The 22,421-nt window shown below is 39.2% G+C and overlaps 1 protein-coding gene across 1 annotated transcript in view; it reads left to right on the top strand.

The window, feature by feature from the left end:
- The first annotated feature begins 13,036 nt into the window (after window positions 1–13,036).
- The window catches only part of gpc6b (glypican 6b), a 74,111-nt gene continuing 64,726 nt past the window's right edge, over window positions 13,037–22,421 (top strand). Inside the window, exon 1 of the mRNA XM_056432472.1 lies at window positions 13,037–13,187. Coding sequence (XP_056288447.1) covers window positions 13,037–13,187 — 151 coding nt within the window. The remainder of the gene's footprint in view (window positions 13,188–22,421) is intronic.

The raw sequence follows: 22,421 nt of genomic DNA, 5'->3' as shown, positions 1-22,421 counted from the left end.
AAGAATAGAAGAACAAGAAGAAGTATAGAAAAGAGTGGGAGTACATTAAAACAGGAGGCTTGGGTGGATTGTATTCCAGGCATCTCTAATGCTGCATAAGTGCATCTCTAATGTTGTTGTTTTTTCTGGGGGACTGTGTTTTCCTTAGATCACATTAAAAAAGTGTTTCAGCACAAGCATGTAGCTGCTTATGAAACAGGTGAGCATCTTTTTAGTTAACATTCAGCGACAGGAATCAAACACATTAATGGAATCTACCAAAAGAGTCCTGCAACGCTTTCAAGGCCTCTATCTATTCACCTGCAAATGAAGAGCCTCTGTTTTAACCTCCATCATCTCAGTACAAGTCATACAGGCTTTAAATGAATGAGCTGTAACCACTGTGGTAGCATCTTCTCGGCAATGGAGCAAGTTTACATCATCTCACTGGAACGGAGCAAAAGAGGCCAGAGAAACCTCTAGTAAATCAAAATCAGAATCAGAAACATTTATTTGATACGTGTGTTAGACACACGAAGAATTGGACTTGGCGGCTGGTGTATACATTAGACAGACAAACAAAACAATCAAGAACAATCATCAGTCAACATAGTGCGATCATTTAAATATTACATTTACAATAGTATAAGATCAAATAAATCAAATGCATCTGTTCATGAGGTTCAGTGGGGGATGTGAATCGAAACGGATGTGGATTCTAGTTTTTGGATAAGCACATAACCTGTACACCAGGTTATATAACAAGATACCTATTACAACTACATTCTAGGTAAAGGGTGACCAGTTTTATTTGACAGAGTGATGCCACTTTAATGACACGACTTACAAGAATTTCTTGGTATAGCGACCAAATAAGTATTGTATTGGTTCCTTATATATACTAAATAATAAATAGTACTCATTTAGAAGCAGAACTGACTTTACTGCTCTCAAACAGATGTCCAAAAGACAACAAAAACAAAACATGAAATGCACAGTCTGTAAGCATTTTAAATATTGTATTACAAATAAATTGAATGCCAGTTTTTTGTTTTGTTTTTATTTTTTGCCTGAAATGAATTCAATCTTGAATATAGACTTATGTTTGTGTTCTTGCATTTCATTTGTATTCAAAGAAAACATGCATTCAGTCACCTGGTTCTTCCATTGCACATTGGTGGCAGACAATGTGCTAAAATAACACAGATGGTGTGTAGGAATGGTTTACACATTTATTTTATTGAAATGAACACAACATGAATCGTCCCTGGGCACTGTGTCCATGTGTGGAAATTCCACACATGGAAAAAGTGCATGGACCGTATATATATTAAGAAAAAAGGAAGAGTCAAGGTACAACGCAAAGCGTTCAGGGCTGCACCTATAACCAGCTTTTATGCTGGGAAATAACACACATCCTCATCTCCATGCCATAATTTACAGATTACTATATTTTATAACAATCACTGGACCAAATTTCCAGCCCATCCACAAGTTATTGATGTGATATGTTAGGTTACTCCTGCTTCATGTTACACAACCTCACTTTCCAAAATGGCCAGGCATGATGTTGTTAGAAATTTCCATTAAGGTGTACAAGGCTCCCTCAATAGATCTCGGCTCTGACCCATTGATTCTCATCTTTAATTAGCTGGTTTACCGGCTGGCTTATTTATTTCAATTACAGGCCACTGTAAACTGCCAGAAATCTGTCGATTGCTCACGCAATTACTTGGCTACAGATGGAAGTCGATTAATGTACCATTTACTGTTTAATTTCATTATCTTCTTGCCCTTGAATTACAATAATTTTGTCTTTGATTGCACCAGCATGGGTTTCACTGAAAGTGTGATCCAAACCCTTTCATCTCCCAGTTATGTTCATTTACAACTAATTTGCAAAAGCAGTGTATTTCATCGTTTCATATTTATTACTTTTTTGGTATATACCTAAACCAAGTGGTTCAGTTGGCTAAAGATAACACAACGTCATAGCGAGCGGAGGTAATTGACTTCAAATGTAACATAGAGTGGCCATTAAAATGTATAGTGCTTATATTACACCATGAGACTACTATATTTATTTTTGCAATCTTACAATCACTTGGTTTCTTTGTATAATACTGCCATGAGTGACGATGTGAGGGTTGATTTACCAATCATTGTCTCTGCATTCACATACATTTAGGTTTTTCTTGGGATTTTATTTTGAACTAGACAATTAAATATAAGTGCCATTAACAGCGGCACACTATATGTACAGTTCTAACAAAAAGTTTTTAAAAAGTGTGTGATTTTCAAGTAAAACATCATCAAATTAAAATGTTGGACCATAGATATGTTCAGAGGTCAGTAGTGATTCAAAGATTATTAAAGATTCCTTAAACTTTTCCCCACATCTAACTTTCATTCATTCAAAGGGTTTTTCAATTTTATAGCAAGTAGTTTGATGTTTGAAATTGAATGTATGGGAGCTGGGAATTGGCTCACTGTCAGATCAGCACTATTATCTGCCTTTTAGGTTTGAAGCAAATTAGACTTGGGGTCGCCGAGGTGCCTGGACCCTTCCATACTGGCAGTGTTGAATTCTCAGATCGTGTCACATCCTTCATGGAAATTCACTTCACAAGATTCACAGCCACTCTGGACTTGTTCACAGTTCTTTGGATTTGTTTTCAGGGCGTGTCAGATAGAAAATGTTCACCTGAAACTAAGAAACGCTCAATTAAATACTGTATTAAATTGACCAGTTAAAAAAAGAAAAAGAAAAAAGAAGGTAATCCTTCAGCCATCACACCCAATGAAACACAGATGACACCCAAACACATAACTGGTCCAAAAGTAAAGTAGAAATACTTCGACGTTGTACCTATATGAAAGAAAAGTGAAAGTTAGGTTGAGGATACCGACAAAATTTACATTAATACATATGTGCCATCTGTCATGAAAAACTGGGTGCAATTCATACAGCAAACCTTTCATAGTACATATATTGGAAACACGACACAGGTTAATTAAATCCAAAATGTGCACTGAGCATTGCAACTGATTTATTTTGAGAAGAATGCCAAAACATCTATAAAATGATTTTGCTGTGAAATACTTAATAAACGGGTCTTTGTTGGGTCACAGAAAAGCAGACAATTATTTTACTGTTTTACATTTCTTGCAAAGGAAAGAGAGATGCTATCTTCTGGGACAATTACACTGAGGATATCCCTGGTGGGATGGCTTTGAAAATGTAAATATATTGTAGGAGCTGATATTCAATTCTGAAGCGCATGCTGTGATTGTATTAACAAAAAGGGCTGTAGAAAGTGTTCAGTTACGCCATTCCGGCGCAATTTTTCTTTTTGATTGATTTTTCAGAAAGAAGCAACAGATTCAAGTGCCCCATTTACGTGAGTTTACAGGAAGTCAATAATGATGCCAATAAAGAAAACAAGCAAACGCCTGCATTAGGTTGGCCTTGATTGTTGGGCGGCTTTTGAGTGAAATGCAAGTAGAAAACCTCCTAGGTTTTTAATCACCACCTTGGAGCCTCAACCACCTAAACATACACTAGCACACTCTCATACATTAACATGTATATATACTGTTTCCAACTTTGTTCCTCCCTATGCTTTCTCATAAACACGCCTGCACACACAACACAGCAAATGAAACGCAGAAAGCTATTGGTGCGTTTTCTTGGGCACTTCAGAAAAAGCTCCGTTTGGATCTTGGTGCTCCTTCTCTGCTCCCATCCATCTTGCCTTATCTGTGTTTATAAGCCATCAGGTGTGTTGTGTCTTACCGATTCCCACAGGTAATTTGACTTGCAATGTATTTTCAGAACATCTTCCAGGCACACAGAATAGTCCAAATCATTATGGCTTCTGGCAGATACAGCACAGCGTGAGCAAAGGATTAAACCAGAGAGGAGCCAAGCAGTGTCAGGATTTGGTTTGTTTGTCCCAGCTGTGTAGTTTACAAACCCCTGTGCTAAAGTCTGCTCAGCCCAGCCCAACAGACCTCAGACATCATGAGGCGCCGGACTCCAGGAGCTTTGTCGAGCCTATCTCGGCTCTTTCTTGCAGCCTCTGTGTGTCTGCTATTGGAGAGTGATTGACCACCAGCCTTAGATTGAAATTGATTGCATAAGGGCTATTACAATGAAAAACTGTTGGTATTCTGGCAGTGGCAGGAGCAGTGTCAAGGGATGGGAAGCCACTGTCACACGAACAACTGGGTTCTATATTAACGTATTGTCTAGTAGTCAGATTCCTAAGGTCGCGGTAGGCCTTTGATCCTAGAGATACAGTGTTTCTAATTGGGTTGTATTGATCCATCCTGCTCCTGTTCACCACGGCACAGTCGTGATGGATGTCAGTCTGCCATGCTGAATGTAAAACTAAGTAACCAGCCAATCGTTGCCTCGAGTTGAACTGAATTGTCGAGGGATGTGCGGCGCCAGCTTTAAGGCGTTTAAACAAGAATGCAGCAGAAAAGACATAATTACTAGTTTTGGATTACTGTTGTTCGAAGATTTTAAACCAGTTCAGAATCCAGTATAAGTTTTGTATTAACCTAAGAAGAAACAAATCTTTGCAATGTACTTTTCAGAAAAAAAACATGAGAACATCTATAAAATAAAATAACATAATTCTCTATTGAGTAAATTCCTTGATGGATGCATTTTCATGAAAAAGCAATTGCAGTTGCTTCAATGGGAGGAACTGTTCACAAATGTTTGCCCTCCCCCAGAAGAACGAATACCATCCGTTATCAAATCCTTACATCTGTTTTATTGATCTGCTCTACTTTAAATGAACAATACAGTTATCTGACATTAGAAAACAAATGTTCTAATCAAATCTGTCAATATCTTCTAATAGCTCAACTTCAGTGGCCCACAGAAGTTTAATAATTGACACAAAGTTGCCGTGTTTTGTTGGAAATATTTGTAGTGTTATGGTATGACAGAGATTTTCGATATACTGTGAAATTAAATATATTTAAGAAAGGCCATAATGCTCAAGAAAAAACTGTTATGTCTTAATTAACAATGGCATAACCAAAAATAAAACTTTCAAGTCTAATTTCAGTATTTCTTTCTTTTAATAGCACAATAAAAGGCAATTGTGAGCAAGTGAATACGTGTGATTGAGAAGAAAATAATAAACGTAATCTCACCCTATAGCTTTTAGGACTTGTTTGGCCTTTATTTTAGTTGCTCCGAGCAATTGACATTAAGTAATTATTCAGCTCAGTGCATGTCTTTGTAAATGCATCTGACATTCATAACAAGCGCTGCAGTAGAAAACAAATGCACAACATGTTTTGCATCATTTCAGATTTTCCCAGATCCATACCATTGACTTTGAAATAGGTTTCATCGCAGAGTATCTGCCACTGATTCGTTATGCTGCATCTGATGCCCTGAGAGGAGGAAAGGGGCACAGCTTGAAGGATTGCACAGCATATTAAATTTGTCTTGCCGAACATCAGTAGAATAAAGAAATCCCATGAAGATCCAAATGCAGATATGAAATAACAAGTCGCTGGTTAAACACAAATGATGTTTAACTCGCTCGCAGCCTTAGGAAATGGTGAGTATAATTGCAATAAGCGATACGATGAAAACTATATATTCTTAAAGCAGGTTAATAATGTCACTGACTATACAAGTGGATGATGGTATTGATAGATTTGTGTAACTTTGTGACTTGCACTATTTTAAAACTGTTCCTCTGCAGTCAGTGAATGTGTGTGAAACTAAGTAGAGAGTAATTGCAGAAAGTAAACTTAATTCCTCATCAATAAATGAAATTCTGAACACAGGTTTAAGTAATCAATATTGATATATTTGCAAAATCTACAGCAATATAATGAAAAGTTCCTAATTATGGCCAGCGTACATGAAACAAATGATGGTCTTTGAACACCCACACCATAAACGAGTCACGACGAGACCGGTGCACTCGAGTCCGTCAGAGATAAATCTCTGAAATGGTCATGTCGAATGACAGCACACTTATCTTTATGTGCTAATCCACCCAGCTTTATTGCTTCACCGGGCCGATTTGCTAGTGTTTGCAGGGTCTTTCAGGTAGAATTCCTCTCCTCCGAGTGGTCCACGTTCAAATTAGACTGCAATCCAATGTTAGGAGGAGGCCAATTCATTTTCAAACCAGCAGGTCCCAAGGGGGTTCAGGACTTTGGCCTTCTCTTTGTCCAGGATTAGAAAGGATAATGATTTAAAGCGTTCCATTTAGTAAGCGAGCAAATTTCATGTTTTGCTTTTGAGGTTCACAAACCACCGTACACTTTGATTTGGATGGTATTACCTGAATGAGGCAACAACGCAACGGTCGATTGGAGCAGACACGGAGGATTTAACAAACATTTTCTTGTTCGCATTTGCATACTGTCACTGTTGATTGTTTGTCATTATATTAATAGATTCATTCATCACACTCGGCCCAATAGAAAGACATGTTTGTTTCTAAATCGATGAACAACTCCTGAGGTGAAGAGGATTGAGTGAAGAAAACATCTTCAGAGTCTTCCCGCCTCGGGCTAGTGGAGATCGGCTGGGACCTCCGTAGTTTACAGAGGAGTGCTGCTGCATATATGCACTGTTTTATCACAAGTGCCTGCATTTTCTTTCACTCTTGTATATACCTTTAAAGTGTGGGGAAGAATGTGACTCATAAGAAGTCAGAATAATTGACACTTTGGGAATTAATCAAGTATAATTCTGCTACCAGATGCGCATGTATTTATATAACAAATTCTATACAAAATACTTGAAAGGTATTATGTTTATGACGAAGGTTCGATAGTGCAAAGATCAACTTATTGTATGGAGGTGTCAGCAGTGAGGAAAAACAGCCAACAAACAAATTGTACAATAGCGTCCTGCTTCACACTACTTCCTGTCTTCCTTATGTGTTGGGCTCTGCTGCTTTTAGAAACCATCTTCTCACTTTGTTACAAGTTTAATCACAAGATTAAAGGTTCACATTAACACAAAGACCAACAAGTAGAGAATAAAGTGGCTTGACTCTACCCCAATGAGTAGTGTATTCCTGAGGTATATTGAATCACCCCGTGTACATCCATCCACATGAACGCCCTGACAGGCAAGTGAGGAAATAAATCGTAATCATCCATTTTCTAAATCTGACTTAATGTTTTTTTCTCCACTGTGTTTATTTAGGACCAGGTAAAAGGGTATGTGAGGAGAATTCCTTTTTTGTTGTTGTTGTTGTTCTAAATAATCCTAAATGTTTTAATGGTTTTTTCCAGTAAACTTGTTCACACACAATATATGTACCTTGGGTTTATAGTGTATGGACAATTAATCTAGCAAAGCATTTTTTGTTTTTTTGTTTCACAGATAGAACAATTGTCCATAATCCCTTTTTTCCATTGGTTCCTAAATCATAAAAACAGCAGACAAAAGAACTGAGTGACTTTTTTTCCCTTATTTGCCTCTCAGGCCTTGCGTAGCATCCATCATGGAGGAACAACCCAAAACTCAATCAAGGGTCGAGGGACTTCCGATTTCATCAGATTAGTTTGAGGTTTTGGATTAGATTTTCAATTATTTCCGGATTATAATGGTACGGTCTTTAAATTATAAAAATGTCTTCGTCATAATCATTTGAACGTGATTAGTTACATTCAAATATGATCATACAACCACCATCTGCAAATAAAAAGGGTGTGTAAAAGAGAGGTGTTTTTAGTTTATAATGTAATATCTCAACAGGAAGCTCCTCGGCTTTACAGGTGATTCAACTGTCTCATCAATGTCTTTACATTTGAACTGATACTCACATCACTTGAACTTTCTCTGACATTTGACTTTCATCTCTTACTCTTTAAATGACAAAGCAAATGCTTTCGGGGCTTCATTCAGCTCTCCAACGGTTCAACTTTATTCCGTTGAAGCACTGAAACGAAACTGAATCTCCATTTCAACTGCCGTTTCAGCTTCTTTTAGTATTGGTCTGCCAGTGTAAATGTTTCTCAGAGCACATGGAAATGAAAATGCAGCCTTTCCAAGTTCTGCTCGCATGGTATGTATTTTCTTCTGAAAACAACAATGACATAATTTTCCATCAGTTGCTGTGAGTAATGACGAGGTTAAATACTTCACTGATTACACAGCTTATTTCCATTGAATCTAGACACATTTGTGGGTTGGAATAAGACTAAATGTGTGAACACATATTTGTGTGTGGTATATTACACCTGGAATTAATTATTTATTTTGAAGGAGAGGTTTAGTTAGCCTTGGTAGCCAAAGTAAACTGCCAATTACTTTGAGTATTAATCTAACTTCATTGAAGTCAGTATTGGTAGATTCCCTTCTCCCACGGCATCTCATTTCACTGGGTGTGGATTACAGGTTCCTGTCCTCTGAGCATCTGTTCAGTGCAGCAGGAGTTGTTGTCTCACCACAGCTTCAAACAACACATGCAAACACGTCTTTAGACATCACAGATGTTTGAATCGGGACACAGTTACAGAAGGTGGAGCCTGATACACGCGATTTCTCTCAAGAAGAATTAACACTTTTAAAGGCCAAAAAATGCAACTAAACATAGACATCAAATTAGAACTTGTCAGAAACTTTCCCTTATTTCCTAGTTTCTAAATGTTCAGAGTCCCCGAGTGCTGGGTTGGTTTGGCAGGTTGAGAAGTTCATTGAATGAAGTAGTTGAAAGTAAGTGATTTAAAGTGACTGCTCAGAGATTATCAGCTTGAAGTGAGTTGGTTTATGATGACTTTCTCTCCCTTGAAGTGCTTCAGAGGGAGAGTAAAAGGTTTCCAAGACATACTTTTGTTTGAAATTTCCTATTTATTCTCTCTCAGAAGGGGTGTTTATGAGGTTTGTGCGGTTCATAGATATATACAAAAACTTTAGGTTGGAGATTATCAATACATACAATTGTTTATGACAGTTGTTTATTGATCAGCTCTTTCATATCTCAGTCTTTTTTTTTATATCATGGATCATCTCTAGCAGTGCTGGGATCAACAATACAATACTTGTAATTGCTTCATGACTTTTTAATTAGACAAGAGAAGTGGAAAGGATAACAAGGGAACACAGCTCAGTGATCTATGATACCACAGGTCTCAACTATATGGATCAGAATATCCCCTAATGTGTGTAAACATTACAATGGTTCAAGGGTTACTAACCAAACATACATATACAGGATACTTCATAGGGTGCTCTCTTGGCTCCAGACTCGGAACTATTAAATAATTAAACACGTTATATAAGCATATAGTTTCAGGCATTATTTGCAAATAGATTTACTGCCCCCTCTCACTCCCACAGCCTTCTTCTTTATACAGTCCTCGACTCCCACCTGTGCCATGCACAGCATGCCCCCTTTCGTTGATTGACAGGAATAGTGTTGTGGGTTGGGAGAGGAGGAGAACGGGCGTTCCCATTCAAATCACTGTAGCAGGATGGCCAGAGTGGCGGCCATTTCTATACATAGCCTTGACATTGTGACCATCGTTGGGGGCTGACTTCCAAATAAACTAAACCGATTTACGGCAAGTCGCGCACTCTCTGATGTGAAGTGTATGCTGTGTAGGCCGAAACATTTAAGTAGTAACGTTAAAAAAAAGAAAAAGAGCCAGAGTTACTCAAATGTAAACATGTGATGCATTGTCCACACACTTCTGTAGAAATACATTTATAGAAAATAGGTTGTATATAGACACTTTAGAATTATAGTAGAACACTGAGCACATTGGCCCTCTTTCTGCCACACAGCACCTACACACACACACACACACACACACATTGGCCCTGTCTTGGCCTCACACACATACACACGCATGCCCTCTCTGACCCCTCACACACACACACACACACACACACACACTGGCTCTCTCTCTGCCACCCCCACACACACACCTACAATGGCCCTTCGTAAATATCCTGGGAACGACCTTCTAGCTATAGCTCGTCCCATCCCGAAAGCGATAAGACTATCTTAAAAGACTTCCGAGCCCAGGAGAAGAATCTTCAAAAAGCAACAAGTGAATCATGTCTTTGTCCCACACATGAACTCTTTAAGCAGAATCAATTAACCCCATGTTCACTGAAACGAGAAACAACATGCACACACTCCTGATGGCTGGAGAAGGAAGACCTAGGTGGGGCCTGGAGGGCTGGACTACACCCTGTGCTCCAATGAGGCTCCTAAATCTAAACCACGGGCCGCCTCCTACTTATTATGCGCATCCAATCACAAATGCTCTTAAAGACTTTATATGCATAACTTATTTGTTGGAATTTCAGTTTGTCAGGAATCGAGCGAGCGGAGGCCCTTCCTACAGACCCGTGTACACGTATTCAGCTTGTGTGATACTCTGTTGAATAAACCTGATTGAAGTTCAACTAAAATCCTCCTGCAGTACGGCTGGTCTTTCCTGCACGCGTAGTCGTGGATTGATTAAATCGCGACACTTCTCACAGCGTAGGATCGCCCATTGCTTTCACCAAATGAGGAGCAACTTTGTTCAGCTCATTTTCTGGAACCATTGTAGCATTAAGCATGGTGGAATTATGACTAGCCAGCGAGTTCCACCATGCTTTGTTGATACACTTACTGAAAATGGGTCTTTACACCTGACCTTATGTCAAATTATAATGTCAGTTGTTTTTGTCATCGAGATACACTTCTTTGTTCCTTGTACTTGCACGACTGCAAACGCAACTAGATTTCCCTGCAGATTTTTAAATGTGTTGACAAACTGACGTCAGGGTTATATAAGTTAACGTCAAGTCTTAAGTGTGTCTTTGCCTGATAATAGGTTCTTCGTAGCAACTAATAAAATGTGGTGTCGATGCTTCCTGCACTGACAGGATGTTGTCAGCGGTGCAGTGTACTCACCCCGATGGCTGCAGTATTTACTATTTGGCCAAGAACTGTTTGTCAAGACGATAAAACTTTATAGTGTATTCTGAATCTTCTTCTGGAGGAGTGCTGGTTATGAGCAGCTACAACGAGACCCCATGATAAACTCAAAGCATACAGGATGGACGACTTCTCTCGGGCTGGTCTGGGTGTGCATGGGAATCCAATAACAGCTGGAGTAAAAACATGTTTTGTTGCAATGCATGTGGAAATAGAATATATATGGATAATATTGGTGAGCTCAGGCAGTATTGAAGGCAGACCATGTGCATCACACACACATACAGACAGGGAGAAATCCTCCCTGCAGCACTTTTTAAGTCTAGTTAAGTGACACGGCAGCTATCTTAACTGAGACTTTCCCATGAAATTACATTTTGATTGAACTGGATGAAACCGTCCCTTGAGTTTTAAAGTTGGATACTTAATTATCTGTGACATGTCCAGGTCAAAAAGCCTCACTAAAATAATAATAATATTTAATAATTTTGTATATATGTGCAATGATGTGCACAGGACCACACACACTCCAATCATCATGGAAGTATTTGTTTTCTGACTCAAACTCAAAGTTTACAATGTCAACTATGTTATTTTTGGCTCAGGAGAAGAACACTGCTCCTGTGGTCGATGAATATATTGCATCAACATGGACATACATAAGGTATATTCAAACGTTTTACAAGAATGAGTTAAATAATTACCCCATACAAGCAGTGGATTTGGATATGTGATCAAACATCTCTGGTGTCACTACAGAGTCAACTTAAAGCTTCTTTCAAAATGTGGCTTACCATACCAATAGGATCACCTCTGTGCACAGTGATGGCCGCCATGTTAATCCACTGTTGATCTACCCTCGGATCAAGCTGTTCCAAAATCAATGAAGCCATGAAGGCTTGCCTTCTGATCTTCATCCCATCTTTCACATCCTCTGTTGATACACATGTACACATTACATCTATTGCACCTGTCCATCCTGGAGAGGGATCCTCCTCTGTTGCTCTCCTGAAGGTTTCTACCCTTTTTCCCCCCTGAAGGGTTATTTGGGAGTTTTTCCTGATCCGATGCGAGGTTGTGGGGCAGGGATGTCTATGTGTACAGATTGTAAAGCACTCCGAGACTAATTTGTAATTTGTGAAATTGGGCTATACAAATAAACTGAATTGAATTGAATTGATACAGTTTGATATTGTGTAACTGGTGTTTCAAGATGCACTGTCAGCATTTACATGTTCTGAAATCAGTAGCCTATAATCCCCACCAAATAGGCCAAATAAATGATGTTAAAGTGTTAAAAAAAATCTTATTTAGAAACAGATCATGAATATGATGACAAAACCACATCTGCATTGCACACACAAAAAGATTGTGTTAAAAAAAAAACATTTACAAAATAAAATCTACCAACAAGGATTTACAGTAAGTGTCAAGTAGTTGTATTAGTTTTCACTAATCTTCTCCCCCAAAAACAAGCCGACAGTGGCAGATTTCCTATCATAATAATACGTCCATATGGATGCTGTGATTATGTATTGGCCTACACAGTTTACATATCTCTATCCCGTCTCTTCAAAAACCGAATGGATTTTGTTATCCTCCCCCCCCCCCCATTCCTCTCCCCCCACCACACACACACGTATATATTTATTTCTAGTCCATCCCTGTTTGTAGGTGCCGACATGCAGCCCCAGCTGAGAGGAAAGAGGCTGGACTCCACTCCATATTGTGTGTCCCGCTTCGCCTCCTCTCCAACGCGCCTGACGTGACCACGGAGCGCCCCTCCGCTCCTCTGCTCCTCCGCGTCCATTCAGCACAACAACACCGGGCGAAGTTCAGACAACACGGCTGGGAGCGCATTGCCCGGGGTACTGGATCCATGTGGCGCCGGGTGACTTTTCTCTTCATCGGCTGCGAAAGAAAGAAAAAAACGTTCCACTTTGGGTAAATGTGTTGCCAGACACTAATAGTTGAGTTGCAACCATTAAACGCCAACAATCATTAAGTACCTGCAGATCTACTGCAGGGGAGTTTTTTTTTTTTTTTTTTTTAACCAGCAAGGATACTGCAGACTGCAGAGCACCTTCAACAACGCGGACCTTCACAGAAGTGAAACAATGCTCACACTAGAGACCATCATTTGCACTTTTTCCGTGCTGTCTGTTGCAGCACGAGCAGATTTCAAGGCTCGGAACTGCAGCGAGGTGAGGGAGGCTTGTATCGGGAAAGGCTTCAGCTTCGCACATGTTCCTCTCCAGAAGATCCCAGGTAAGGCTGGACTGGGCTCGCCACCTGCCCAATAGAGCTTTATCGAATCGCCTCCGGGATACGCGCCGGTGTAACACACGCGTCTGTATTGAATGTTGAGCTCTAGATGGTCAAAAGTTCACATAACCCCAAATGTCCCATTGCAACGTATTTATGATGAAACGTGTTTCCCTATGGGGGTCTTTTGGTTGAGTGCTACAGGAGGGGGGGGGGGGGGGGGGGTTGGGTACCACCTGTCACTCACCTGTCACTCCCCAAGTTGCTGCAAGTGTTCCTGACCAAAGTTGTCAGTCCTAAACTTGTACTTATAATATATATATATATATAATACTTATGGTACTTTTGTAGTTCGACTATGTTGAGGAAATGTTACTTCCTGTATTCTTGTTGTTCTTAGTTTGTACTCTAGGTTGAAATGCACTTATTGTAAGTCGCTTTGGATAAAAGCGTCTGCTAAATGACATGTAATGTAAATGTAATGTAATATAGGCTACTCGATAACTGAAATAGTTCTAATTGACCTGGCTGGATGCTAAACAGCTGGCACAGCCTCCTGAGGCCCATGCACCCAGCTTGAATCATTGAAGTGACACCCCTCTTTTAACACACCTGCAGAAACCAGCCTTCTGGTAATGTGAGCCGGTTCACTGATTATGTATTCATCCTGCGAAATCAGCTAGCATCAATACTCAACGTGCAAAGAGTCCCCCGGGCCGCTGTGCTGGGTCAGATCTGTGTCCAGTAGAGGTATGTGACTGCTAAACCAAGCACAGATAATGAATGGCCAACTGTGCACAATGTCCGAAGTGATAAGGTGAGGTGGAACCTGCATATACAGGACTGTCTCAGAAAATTAGAATATTGTGATAAAGTTCTTTATTTTCTGTAATGCAATTAAAAAAACAAAAATGTCATGCATTCTGGATTCATTACAAATCAACTGAAATATTGCAAGCCTTTTATTCTTTTAATATTGCTGATTATGGCTTACAGTTTAAGAAAACTCTAAAATCCTATCTCATAAAACTTTAATATTTCCTCAGACCAAGTAAAAAAAAAGATTTATAACAGCTGAGTGTTTGTCAAGGCTCAGGAAACCCTTGCAGGTGTTTCGAGTTAATTAGACAATTCAAGTGATTTGTTTAATACCCTACTAGTATACTTTTTCATGATATTCTAATATTTAGAGATAGGATATTTGAGTTTTCTTAAGCTGTAAACCATAATCAGCAATAAATCAGAATAAAAGGCTTGCAATATTTCAGTTGATTTGTAATGAATCCAGAATGCATGACATTTTTGTTTTTTTAATTGCATTACAGAAAATAAAGAACTTCATCACAATATTCTAATTTTCTGAGACAGTCCTGTATATGAGTCAACTGGGCCGAGATAATGTCAGACACTACGACCCTTTTGGAGTGGATGTTTGAGTACCGTACATAATGAATGGCATTCATTGAATGGACAGAGATAGTCGATGCAAAAGATACAGGTTAAATCATGTTTAGTGGCTGTCACGATTTGGAAACTAGTAACATAAAAAAAAAAAAGTGTAAATGGATATGAATACATTCTGTTTTAGCAGTTCATCATTGTAATGAAAAGCTTGTGTACATTTGAAAACAATGTTTTACTGCGGTCATATTTTCTATATTAGTAAATACATTCTTAAATAGTATTCAGTGATTTAACATCAGAGTCAAATCCACGTCCAACAACTCGGCATGTTTTTTATGTCTGCATCTGTTGGAAATTAATTAGGAATGAAAGTTTTTTTTCCCCCCATTATCCCATCTGAGTTGTCTCTCCAGGTCGTCATTGTTGTGCTTCAGGGCCAATCATTCTCGCTATATAGCGGGGAATTTGACACAAGTAAAAAGCTGCATATTTGATAAGAGGCACACCTGTTCAGAGCTGGGTTGAATACCTAACTGATTAAATCCTTTGGATCCATGTCCTTGACATCACAATTAATCTGCCAAATGAGTGGAAAATGCAATCTCTCTCATCTCTGAGCGTTGTCACCCCGAGTCAACGTCTTTTTGATATGGTCTTTGAATGAGTCATAACCTTACGTGCTCGCCGGAGAGACAACGCGTTATCAACTCCTCAGCAAATTCTCACTGTGATTGGCATGCCCTTCAGGCTTGTGACGCATCGCCTCTCGCTCATGCAAACAATAATCACGCTCAGGCGAAGTAGAGGTGGAAATACCTTTTATTTGAACGTTCATTTTAAAGCATGACATCTTCTGAAGAAAAAGTATCTTTATTGTTTAAACTCTCGATATTAATATGTTGTTAAGATGATTTTAAATAGTGTTTATATTTACATTGAGTCTTTTTTGTGTGTTGATGAATCAGGCATCAGCTGCTTTGAATTACAATTTAAGTATGTATTTAGTACACTCAGTACTTATTTAAATACTTACACTAAAGTACACAATTGAAGTATGACTACTGTATAGTTATAGTACATTCCATTTTGGTAAACTGTTTGTGTTTTGGGGTTTTACTGATAGATTACAACATAAACGATGCACACGTACATTTACAAAGCCTTTATAATTTGTATTTCATGTTTGTAATGTTCGCTCTCTCAGTGGCACTGAAGGGGTTAAGAGCATCCATGTGGCAGGCGATCCATGGGAGTTAATATTCCAATACTTGTAGATTAGTTGGTCCTTGAGGGATTCGGTGTAGAGTGGCTCTTCAAGCTTCCCATATACAGTAGCTTATTGTTTCTGTCAGCCTTGCAGCTGCCATTGCACTCTATGAACTCCCTGATGATAAGGAAAAACATGGTAAATATACATTTATCGCATCTTTCTCGTCTTCCGATCACTCAAAGTGCTTTAACACTGCATTTCATTCATCCATTGACACCCTTAATTAGCTGATGGAAGGGGCTACTTCGCACACAAGGCATAATTCACACCCGCTCACACACACCTCAGGCAAAAGTAGGCAGGCAGCCTTCGGGGGCATTTGCTCCAGTGAGCATTTATCTGGTGAAAAGACATTTAATAATGGTTCAAACGTGAACGTTTTTCCACAGACTATTTATAGATGTTGATTGAACGTTTGCATTTATATCATATTTCACTGGGATTCATCATTTTAGAGGCAAACTAAGTAACCATTGTTATTGTGTTTTGTGTTTTTTATTAATGCTCTAATATGCACCCGCTGCTGGGATCCTAAAATTTCCCCACTGTGGGACTAATAAAGGAATATCTAATCTAATCTAATCTAAAAGTAGTGCAACCAGTGTGAGGTAAAGTACCCGAGCATGCGTGTACCAGCTGTAGGCACACACTCTTATTTTACATGAAAGTATAGATCGAATGCACATTGCTCTCATTACGATGTCCTGGGAGGTGTTAAGAGTTTGAACCAAGCACACATTGACATGGACTGGGTGAGCCGGGGATTGAACCACCAATCCTCTAATTAAAAGGCTGCTCGCTCTATCTCTGAGCCACAGCCGCCCCCCAAAATACGTTAACCTTTATGTTACTGGTCCACTTCTACAAACGATGCTTTCGCTGCTTCCACATATACTCCTTGTTAAATGGCTGCTCTTTGCTGTTTTATTTCTTGAACTCTGTTGTTGTCTGAGACATCCAATTGTCGTGACAGCGGGATGGGTTTGTGCTCCCGTTGCTTTTGATACATGATGCCATGAGAGATCGGACAGAAATCACTAGGTTTCTCTGAAGGTACATATAGACCACCGTTTTGAAAATTATATTATATGCTAAAAGTGAACCCCATTAGACTACTGTTCAATTATTTATTACGTTATGTGAATGAATGCTATTTGCCTGATTCTAATGCTTTTTGATAAGAAATTAGTTATCGCCCTTCTCTATATGATCATAATCCATCATTTTTGGCCGATATAAAGCACTCATTACAGCCATTGCAAGTACAAATAAATAAATCTAATAGAAATAGAAAAACTAGTAGTGTATTATTGCAGTATTATTGCAGCACCACTTAGACTGCTCAATATATTATTCATGAAGCTAAAAATGAAAAATTTACAATCCCATATTTTTGCTGTTGTGTTTGGTCAAACAGAAGCAACCAGGTCAGTTGGAAAGACAGCAGTGGAGTTGGTGTTATTGACATGAATGTTGTTTTGATCCAAAGCCTGAAGGCTCAGTTGCTACAGTAATTCCACAGGACTAAGACACCACTCCTGCCAGCTGACTGGCCAGGCTGCAGGCTTTCCACAGCTACACGGTGAAGGCATATTAAAACTCTGGAGAATGAACTTGTGGATTGCTCTCGTACTCTTTAAGTGTGTGTGCATCCAAAACCTCCCGGTGCGTCTCCCTCGCCCGAGCACATTTTACTTGGGAATTTTTTTTCTTCTTTTTCTTGACATCCTCTTTCCATCCCGACAGCAATCGATACATGAAATGCTCTCACACAAAAAAGGACTGTAATAATGCCCATCCCATCATTTAATCTGGCCTGATGTACGCATTGTGCGCCACAGAAGTCGTCCACAGTTTGACAGCTGTGAGTATTTTTTTATTTTTTTTTACATTCCTTATGATATGTTCATGTTCATAATGATACATTTGGAGTAGCGGCTTTGGAGGAGGAAGTGAAGTGTTGCAACTTGGTCACTACCTTGCTTATCATTAGCATCTTTTGGAGCTAGTGCTCGTGGCTACTTACTTACTACCCATTGGAACGGACACCGGCTGGTTTTTTGGGGGGTTGGAGGATCGAACTTACTCCTGCTACTCTTAAATCCATGTTGTCAGTGCTCTGGTTTAAGACCAGACCTGCACTGAGTCTTGCAACCTGCTGTCTCAGTTTCCCTCAGAGGATTGCCCAACGTCTGAGACGATATGGAAGGTGAGTCACACAGGAGAACGATGGATTCAATGGAACTTCTTAGCATGTCATATTCTATGCTGTCTGGATCCTCTGTTTACTGGAGATGGAGATGGGACAGAAATAACGGCTGATATGTTGTGTGATACTTGGCTGACTGCACAACATGGCAAATTATCACTGCTGAAGCGTGTAATGTGCACAGGTTCTCTATTGTCACGTAATGGGATGGAGAGGAATAAAAAGGACTAAATGGGAGTGCTTTGAAAGAGATTGGCCAGGTGACTTTGTTAGCCCTGGCTGCATACGCCAGGGTTGCTGTGATGCATTGTCCGATTATGGTGACCTTCCTGTCACTCACACATCTGGAGGTTGATCTGTGAGTGAAGCCCAGAGTGCAATCAGAAACGTTGATGGGTTTGCGGTGTGTTTACGCTTTCATTCTACAAATATCAAAATATTTTTTATAAAATTACTGATATTTGGATTTCGTTTTTTTGGGGGGGAATTCATTGTTTCATTTCAAACATGTTAGCGCCAGTATTTGAGGCTGCTTTCTGCTAGACAATGTAATGTGAATGTCTCCTACTGAGAAGCCGAGGGGGGCACCATCAGCGAGGAGGAACCCAAACAATCATCATTTTTCCCATAGAAGTGGGGATTTCTCAAATGCTGCTTCCTTCTGTGTCATCAATCATGCTCATGAATGAGAAAATGGCCTCATGATGGGCTTTCTCAGCAGGTGTTCCCTCTGGCAGCAGGACGAAACATTGGGTCCTGCAAGTGTTTTTGGGTCGCAGCGTTGGAAGCAGAACAACACAAGTATAGACATTTTATTTTTGTGGTTCACAATCAATGTTTTACAATTGACCTCACCATTTAATGAAGTTTTTTATGATATTGTATGGAGTGCAGTGGTGTGTTCGGTACACCTGTACAATTTAGTTTAGGTTAATGCTATCCAATAGTTCTGCTTTAAAGACCTTATTTTCTCAGTCAGTGTCTTTCTATGAGCCGTGAGTTCAAACGGTTTTCTTCACTTCACATGTGAGATTTCTTTTCTTGTGGATTTTCTCTTACTATTCCTGTGGTTTTATATGTTGCCAGCACTGCCAATCAAAAATATCCCAACCACACCTCAACAGTCTTGATGAAGCAGATGAACAAATAGGAGAAATCTAAGAGGCTTAAACCATATCATTGTGAAGTTAATTTATTTCCAATATTTGTGATCTTAATCTGTGATTGGACTACACTGAACCTCATTATATTGACATTTATGTGGGAACAGGTGTATCTAATGAACTGTGGGTAATGCATGTTTTCCTCCATTCTTTGTACGTCCAGTATCCGTCCCTTTTGTCATATGTTGGCTTTATCATTCACCATCATCAGATATCCCAGTGTCACTGTTGGTTGTATATGGGTCATTTGATTTCTTCAAAGCCAGGCGATTATCATCTTCTGAGTGACCAGCAGTACAAAACCCAAGTTATTTAATTCTATGAACTGTTCCAGCTTCCAAAAAGATGATGTCTCTGAACTTCGAAGGAGAGAAACTCATGCCTTCAGGGTTGCTATTTTTTAAACACTAAAAGTAGTTTCTGGATTATATTTCTAAACCCTAATCCTGTCTGTGACCCAAGCTTTCTGTTTATTCTGTATGTGGCCTTCAGCAGGGTTTATGTCCAACTTCTGGTTGCTGAAACATTAATGCAGTCGACACATCTTTAACCCAAAAGGGATTTTCATATGGCAATTATTAACAGTGCTTTTGTTTTGCTAATTTACCGTGAGGAAGGAAATCAATATTAAAATTGTTTTTACTTTTATTTATTTCTATTTGGAGACAAAGCTTGCTTCGCTGTAATTTCTAAGCACATTATGAATGAGAACAAAAGCACAGGAAAGAGATGTCAGGGTTTTTTAATAGTGACCAAATACTATACCTTGTTTACTGTTGACAAGCAGTAGTCATTTTATAGGTTACTGAAGAAAGGATCCAATTTAGCCATTATGAATTAGAGTTTGTCAAAATCATTTGAGATAAATATGCTGTGAAAAACAAGGGGAATGAAAAAGGATTCTCCTGAGACAACATGGCAATAGCTGTTTCATAGATTGAGAATCATTTAAATTTGTGAAAGAATAAGTTCTCCTGTTGTCGACCGGAGATTGAATAGACGTTATTTTGCTCTATTAGTTCCTGTCAACAACTGTCCAATTACATTTCTAACTTGGAACAGAGAAAGCGCTTTTTCATTCCTCATTTAACAAGCTGGCATAAAAATATGTCCTCAAGTCACGGATCTATCGTGGTACAACTACATCCTATTATAATATCTTGTAACCATGCATCTGATACTGTGGACATTATTCTGTTCAAGCTCGAAATAGATTTATTCATTTCTGAAATGTAGTTAAGAAGTGTTCCCTCAGATGAATCGTGAGATTGACTGTCATATTTGTTCTCGCCTATAAATCATAAAATGACACCAGAGTTATCTTCTGTATAGATTATCAACTGACTGACGTTATCGTCGAGACATATTTGGCACAACTCTCTTACTTGATATCTGACGACATTGTCTGGTTCTGTTATTTATTTATCATTTTTCAGGATTATTTACACATATTTCAGAAGTTGGCAAAATTCCACTGTCACTTTGCAAGCCAACACTGACTTATAAAAAACAATCCTCAGGATCAATGTGCATCTCGTCGTTGACACAGCCATAACATTTAGGCTTTTGGCCATGACGTATAGCTGGTACTTTCCCCCCGACACCTCATCTGCCTGTCAAAACCGAGCCATCGTGAAACAAAGCTCCCTTGAATGCCTCGTCGCTGTGGTTTGATCTATCTTTAGACCAACGTCTGCCACTCTGGTCTTGTTGACAACGTCTGGCTAGACATGATATGCAACTGTAGAGGGTGCTTATCTTTACACTGCTCCTGAGGACGCTTCGGTGTGTGGGCATTTTCAGCAAGCCACCGTGGGGAGTTGTGTATTGTGCTCTCACTTAAGCAGTCTGCTGACTAGAGGACACTTGCGTGCAACGAGATAGCGGGCCTAATAATTGCTGGAGTCTGTAAACTAAGCTGTAAATGCTGAGTGAAAGGTAATGATCAGTGCGGCGGGTCTCAAGGCCCTCCAGGTATTCAAAAAGCCAGCCAGTTGCTACCTGAAGTGCAGTTATCTGTCATGCTCCACTTAGCAAGTTGACGCAGAAGAGAGTTGCTCGCCTGCTCACGTCTCATTCTCAGCGGCTTCTAGGCATGCTGCCCATGTGGATCGAATATCCACACCAGCCTTCTCATGCCTCCACTTGGCCTTTCATTACATACTCCTCAGTAAATATCAACACCAGACATAATGTTACATATGCTGATTATGTGGCGCTTGCCATTCCTAAATGTGCTGCCCATGGTGTTGGGGAAATCCATACATTAATCTACGCTGTAATGATATTGGTGCACATGAATATTCCTTCGTTATTATACGCTCGGGGTCAAACATATTGTATTTTTTGGCTGTGTATTTCATCTTCTTGACAAAGATGTATTAAAGGACAAATCTAGTCTTTGTGTATTGTTTTACACGTGGCCTCACTGTACTATGTAAAGCAATGCTGAAGCTGATATTTATGTTGTCATCAATTGATCTGCTGATTCATTTCTCAATTAATCAACTGCTCTGTAAATTGTCAAAAGATCATCATAATTTCCCTAAACCCAGGATGACATTCAGATGGTTATTTCATTTGAGTCAAACACTGAAAATGTATTACATATACAATTAATCAGTGAACAAAACATTTTTTTGGAGTAATTGGTAATTTAATGATCATTCGAAAAATGTGTTCAGTTACCTTTGGCTTGTATGATCATCTTCTCTGTGCTAGAATACCCATACTTTTCATCTTTGAACCCAAAGGAGTAGCTATTAATTGCAGCTTGAATGTTCAAATGTCACAGTAAAGCCCATTGTTTTTAAACAATTACCTTATTTAAATATATATGTTGTAGAGAATACCCATTTCTCCACAACAACTTCTTCAAATCCTCTCGAAAATGTTTCTTTTCCAGTGACAGGCCAGCTATGTATTTATATTTCTCTCCTCAAAGAGATTTCTTTATCGTGCATTTAAAAATATTTCAATATGAACACCAGACCGTTGAGTCAACACTGTTTTATCATGCACACAGCCTTGCACGTGGCATGTTGCAGTGGAGTTTCTTGACATATTAAAAAAAGAAGATACTGACACTAGGAATATGAAACTGTTCCAGCATCTTTATTCTGTCCTTTTTCCCTTCACGCTGACTCTCCTGAGGATGAAGAATACCATCATGCCATTGTACTGTGCTGCTT

The sequence above is a fragment of the Pseudoliparis swirei genome, chromosome 2 (genome assembly GCF_029220125.1).
Source record: "Pseudoliparis swirei isolate HS2019 ecotype Mariana Trench chromosome 2, NWPU_hadal_v1, whole genome shotgun sequence".
Lineage (NCBI taxonomy): Eukaryota > Metazoa > Chordata > Actinopteri > Perciformes > Liparidae > Pseudoliparis > Pseudoliparis swirei.
The sequence above is the reverse complement of the archived record's forward strand: the minus strand, read 5'-3'. Positions and strand labels throughout refer to the sequence as shown.